Raw genomic sequence first — 6,000 nt, 5'->3', positions numbered from 1 at the left:
GTCGATTTTTTGCTACAACCATGCTAGCTTTGCTACAATCGGCACTTCATTTTGCTACAACGCACCACCTATGTCAACAGTTCAAGGACGACGACGCTGCTCCGACCAACACTTCCCTACTACAAGCACCATTTGTGATACTATAGTTTGCATCTCATTTTGCTACAACTACGTCGGGTTTTTGTTACAACGAATCGCCGGTGCCGATTTCTTGCTACAGTGACGTCCGCTTTTTGCTACAACCCACATTTTGTTTTGCTACCACGCACCACTACCGTCGTTATTTTGCTACAACCACGTTGATATTTTGCTACAACCATGTTTTGCTGCATCTGTGATCGAGTTTTGCTAAAACCGTAACTTGTTTTTGCTACCATCAATGTTTCTTTACTACATGGTTCGATTTAACGGTCTAACATGGTTTGATCTGATGGCTCGTGCGTGATCGACCGAAAGTTTCGACTGGCGCCGACGCCTAGCACTCCCCTTGAAATATTGAACATGATTTGGATAAAGGATCATCTGCCTAGTTGCAGGGTCTTTTTTTGTTGAAAGAACGGTCTCAGTTTGTCATTGACTTTGATCGCTCCAGTACCCTTTTAGACAAAACTTGTTGGGGAAAAGGTTTACTTAAGATCAACTTAAAAACTAACCCTAACGTTTTACAGTGTTTCGTTCTACTACAAGACATAGCCGACGTCGAATTTTTGCTACAACCATGCTAGCTTTGCTACAATCGGCACTTCGTTTTGCAACAACGCACCACCGACGTCAACAGTTCAAGGACGATGACGCTGCTCCGATCAGCACTTCCCTACTACAAGCACCGTTTGTGATGCTACAATCTCCATCTCATTTTGCTACAACCACGCAGGTTTTTTGTTACAACGCATCGTCGTGTGGATTTCTTGCTACAATGACGTTCTCTTTTTGCTACAACCCATATTTTGTTTTATTATCACACACCATCAGCGTCGTTATTTTGCTACAATCACGTTGATATTTTGCTACAACCATGTTTTTGCTGCATACGTTGTCAGATTTTGCTACAACCGCAGCTTGTTTTTGCTACCATCGACGATTTTTTGCTACATGATTTGATCTGACAGCTCGTGCATGACCGGCCAAAAGTTTCGGCCGGCGCCGGCGCCTAGCACTCCCCTTGAAATATTGAACATGATTTGGATAAAGGATCATCTGCCTAGCTGCGGTTTTTTTTTTCTTTTTTTTTTAAAGAACGGTCCCAGTTTGTCATTGACTTTGATCGCTACAGTACCCTTTTAGACAAAACTTGTTGGGGGGAAAGGTTTACTTAAGATCAACTTAAAAATTAACCCTAAATTTTTACAGTGTAAGATGCAGGGTCGTTTGGGTTAGCTGAATGACATTCAAAGCCATCAAAGTGAAGCCATTGGTTCCTACTCGAGCGAAAATCCTGAAGCTTGACATGGTAATGAAAGAATTGGTCAAGCAAAGTTATCGTATCAATCCTTTCAAGCTCTGAAAACACATTCCATTAGTTTTATACCAGCATGCGAAGATACATAAACCGTTAGTTTGAACCCATGGGCGGGTGACCAGCCATTATGCTCGTCACCACAGCCAGCCATTGCTTTAATTTTCTGAGCTCAAACCTAAGGATCTCCGCCTCCGCATATAATACGCCTACTTGTAAGGTAAAACTGTCCAACTGGAGCACGCCTTGTGGGGAGCAAAAAGGGTAACCACGGCGACGCAGATTTTTGTCAGCCAGAGTCAGAGCAGAGGAGACCGCTTCAAAACAGAGCCATCCTCCGCCGACACCCTACACGGAGATGATAAATCTGCACTGCACCGGGCGCCGGCTGGCTAGAACTGGCTACCGGCGAAGGTCTGGCCGAAGGTCCAGCCGTAGGGCGCGACGTTGTTGGACGTGGTGGTACGGCCGTCGCTGGTGGTGACCCGGAAGGACAGCGGCTGGCCGTTGAGCATGGCGCCGTTCTGCCAGTTGGCGCCCCAGTTGTGGCTCATGGTCAGCCATCCTGTGCTAGGAGCTTTCACGTACACCGACATCAGGTCGCCGGCGCCGGCAACGTTGGTGATGAGCACCAGGTTGAAGTAGGAGTGGCCGGTGATGGTGAACCGGATGCCACCCGTCTTGACACACGCCACCCTACAAAGTACACCAAATACACATGCATGTTTAGTTTAGCTCGACACACAGTGACGTTAGAGTGTTTAGTCACCGACGGCGATGGGTACCTTCTGTACTGGACGGGCACGACGCCGGCACGGGCCTGGGCGATCCTAGTGAACACAGGCTCAGCGAGGTCGAAATGCGACTGCGGCGGGTTGCACCACCCGCCGTCGTTGTTGGCACGTGCGTAGTTGGCCGGGCAGAGGTTGGTGGCCGTCACCATGGCGGAGCCCGACAGGCAGCTGCCGCTGCCGGCGCACCGGATCTCAAAGCACGCGCCGCAGCTCTGCCCGTTGTTGAACAGCGCGGTGCTCAGCGCCGCCGTGTTCGTCCCGTACCCCGCGCTGAACATGTTGCCGTACCCACACGCTCCTCCTGCACACACCACACGAGTACACACATGTCTCAACCCACAAAGATTACTAGTTGGCATGCACCGGCGACAGCGATGAACACCTCAAATGGCTTGCCTAACTAGACCTCATTTCTGTGCGCTTACCCATCGTTCCTGACGCGTCGTTGCCGCCATAGAACGTGGCGCGGCCGTTGCTCCAGCCGTCGCCGGCGACAACTCCGAGCACCCCGGCGATGGCAAGAGCTAGCAAGCCTAGCGACCCCATTTCTATATGGAATCCTTCTGAAAATCAGCAACGAGAGGGCTAGTTAGTCGATAGAGCCGAAAATCGCACGAGAGAATAAGCACACAAGGCTTGATAGCTCTGGCTAACGACTTATCATTTCATCCACTGCTTACCGTGTTAAGGAACTAGGCTTTGCTAGCTCGACACTTGAATTTGCAAGTGCGGAGATGTTGGGAGGAGTGTGCGAGGATCCTAACAGGAAGCTGCTGCCTATATATAGGCCTAGGTCGGGATGCTCTGCATCTGAAATTGTGACAAGTAAAGTCTACGTTTGCCACCGATCTTTAAAAAAATTGTTAGGGATTTCTAAGTTAATACGTAGTACTATAATGGTGCGTGTTGGCTACTGTAAATTCCAATGGTTAGTCCCACCTGTCGGTGATACAATGGAATATTTCAGAGAAGATACGCTCGTAGTACATATATACAGTGAATCATATTTTGGCGGGAAAAAGTTGGAAGCAATTAAGTTCTCTAGAACATGGGCAAATGGGCACCTGTACTGTTAGCTCGAATAACAAACTGTGACAAGACCTTGACTTCTCATCTATCAAGGAGTTGAGATATTGGAATACATTGTTAATGGCCAATCCTCTGCAGAAATTAAAAGATTTGATACGGTTTTAATTTTGCCCACGGGTGCAAATTCCAAGATCACTTTGACTTCCAACTCGCTTCAAGTGCAAGGTTGTGTCCCATGTGGTAGATTTGCTTATCACGAGATCATTAACCATTTTATTAGCCGATAGTTATGTCGGCTGCTGTTAAAATGGTATGTCTGCAGGGTAAACAGATGATAGATTCGGAATGAACACTGGAAAACTGGGAAATGTAAAACTTATATGTGCATAGTTTTTATTTGATCATTCTATAATTTGGACTATACCGGAGAATCCAGGCATTAGGCATTCAACTATGACAAAAAGGTCACGCTAAATACCTATATCCAGAGTTAAAAGTGGCAAAGCAGCAATAAGTAGCTGGATGATGTTGAGCTTTGAATTTCGAGTAGCTACTGGCCTTTTAAAGGCACACGCTCGATGTAAATGAGCTAAGAATTAAGATGCCTATGAGTACGTAATTCACAGGAAGCACATGGTGAATATACTCTCTTGCTACAATTCAATAAACAAATATTCTCTTGCTACAAAAGGAAGTTGAATGTTGTCTTGCAGTACACCAAAGGAATAGTTGAAAGCAGTCAGTCAGTAGTACCTTAGTGATGGACTGATAGTTGAAATTTTTTTGTTCAATATTTCTTCCGCATAGCAATTTATCCCCATCTTCAAAAGGGCAAAACCCAGTTAAACAACCATTTATTGTTCCAAATTAATAACCAGTATCAGTCCAAGGAAATCAAGCAAGGAACTTGTTATTGTAAGGTGCCGAATCAGAGCTCAAGAACCAAGAATGTACTTGTTTAGTGGTTTCAAAACAGAACACTTGTTTAGCTCTACCAGCACGGCCAGCAAGATGCGGATCAGATGCTAGGGCACATGGCCACAGGGTCCTCCTAATTTGACTCTACATAGATTTAACTAAGCCCTCGATATTGGAAAACAAGTGTTCCATAAAAATTTGTCAAGTAAACTCTCAACAGCCGATCACATGTTGCCACTCCGCAGATTTCTAGAACCACATGGGATCGTGTAAATTTTTTAAGAAAATGGTTTTTTGTTTTACTTTCTCTTACCACTGCATATTCAAAGGTTTTGCCAAATACGGAAAATAATGACTAACTCTTTAAACGAGTAGAGGTTTTGACACCAAGGACAGGCGAGGTCTTTATATGGCTGATATTTTACTGAAACAGGAAACCATACGTTGATCTTGCAATAATACAACTAGGTACTGTATTTTCGTTTACCAGATATAGTAAGAAAACAGTGGTTTACATAGCATACCCATGCTAGTACACTATAAAACACTTCCAGATTTGGCTCTTCTCCTGCTACAATGATCGCTATGCCGAGATCGCATGCCCAGCAAGCCCTTTGCAAGTGCAGGACACGAAAGTACAGAAAGCACTGGCTAATTATGTTTAACTAGTCAGGAGTCAGGAACATGGACCATCTCTTTCAACAAGGTGCTCCGTCACACAGATATGGTTGTACTGTACCTTCAAACATGGCCTTCGTATTTTATTTTTATTTTTGTATTTCGGATTCCTTTACTGGCCTAGGGCCCTGGGATAAATCAAGTTGCTCTCATGAACTTGTCAAAATATATGGGGTTTGAGAAGCTACTCAAGATCGCCTGAAGATCTATATCTCTGTTGTCTAAAGGACAGTAAACATTTAACCATGAATCCATGACTAACCTTACCCCAAATATCAGACTTGTTCATATTTATATCAGCGAGACAAGATGAATAATATATATCCCGATTCATAAATAACACAACTGTTACATAAAGAGGAGATGGGAGATTCAGGAATATGGTCCAACCTTGGTCGTCTCTGATTGCAGCTGGAACACGGGTCCACCAGCTTGATTCAATCAGCATGTACTCCCTCCGTTCCTAAATATAAGCATTTTTAGAAATGAAATTCAATACGAACTAAATACAAAACAAAATGAATGAACCTATAATTTATAATATGTCTATATACACACATATGTAGTCTCTATAGAAATCTCTAAAAAGGCTTGTATTTAGAAACGAGGGAGTAGTACAGTACAGTGAATCTTGAAAAAACACCCACTTTGCTAAGCCGTAGGGTGTGAAGCAATTAATTCGCAAAAACATGCTTGCTGTAACTTTCAATCACTCCATCCAAGTAAACAGTTACATGTTCAAATCTAGTCAATGTTAAGACTTACAAGAAGATAAAAATGAGAAAAAATATCTCACACTTGTCTCGGTAAGCGCTAATGTCGTCTGATGAGGCTAAACTGAGTGCAATCTACTGCTATGAAAATTGCAAGTTTTCCTTTTTGTGGGAAGAAATTATACAAGTATTACTCTCATTTCAGAAATTCAGATAGCCTTCCAATCTTAAAAAAAAAAAGATGATCTTGCCCATTTTCTTTAGGCAATACCCACGTGCTTCTGGAAACTTCATGCCCGTTATTTCCACACCAAAATACTCCCTGCGTCCCAAAATAAGTGACTACTAAATTTGTATAGATTTTGTATTAGATCAACGACACTTATTTTGGAACAAAGAGAGTACATTTTTG

The 6,000-nt window shown here is 43.7% G+C and overlaps 1 protein-coding gene across 1 annotated transcript; it reads right to left on the bottom strand.

Annotated features, from left to right (window-relative positions):
* Nucleotides 1-1,491: 1,491 nt before the first annotated feature.
* LOC123439786 (expansin-A11-like) lies at nt 1,492-3,024 on the bottom strand. Its single transcript, XM_045116461.1, has 4 exons — nt 2,931-3,024; nt 2,676-2,813; nt 2,242-2,551; nt 1,492-2,152 (listed from the first exon to the last, which is right to left on the bottom strand). Exons 2-4 carry the CDS (start codon nt 2,794-2,796, stop codon nt 1,849-1,851), a joined length of 735 nt encoding a protein of 244 aa, XP_044972396.1. The 5' UTR covers nt 2,797-2,813; nt 2,931-3,024; the 3' UTR covers nt 1,492-1,848.
* Nucleotides 3,025-6,000: the final 2,976 nt, after the last annotated feature.

The sequence above is a fragment of the Hordeum vulgare genome, chromosome 3H (assembly GCF_904849725.1).
Source record: "Hordeum vulgare subsp. vulgare chromosome 3H, MorexV3_pseudomolecules_assembly, whole genome shotgun sequence".
Taxonomy (NCBI): Eukaryota; Viridiplantae; Streptophyta; class Magnoliopsida; order Poales; family Poaceae; genus Hordeum; species Hordeum vulgare.
The sequence above is the reverse complement of the archived record's forward strand: the minus strand, read 5'-3'. Positions and strand labels throughout refer to the sequence as shown.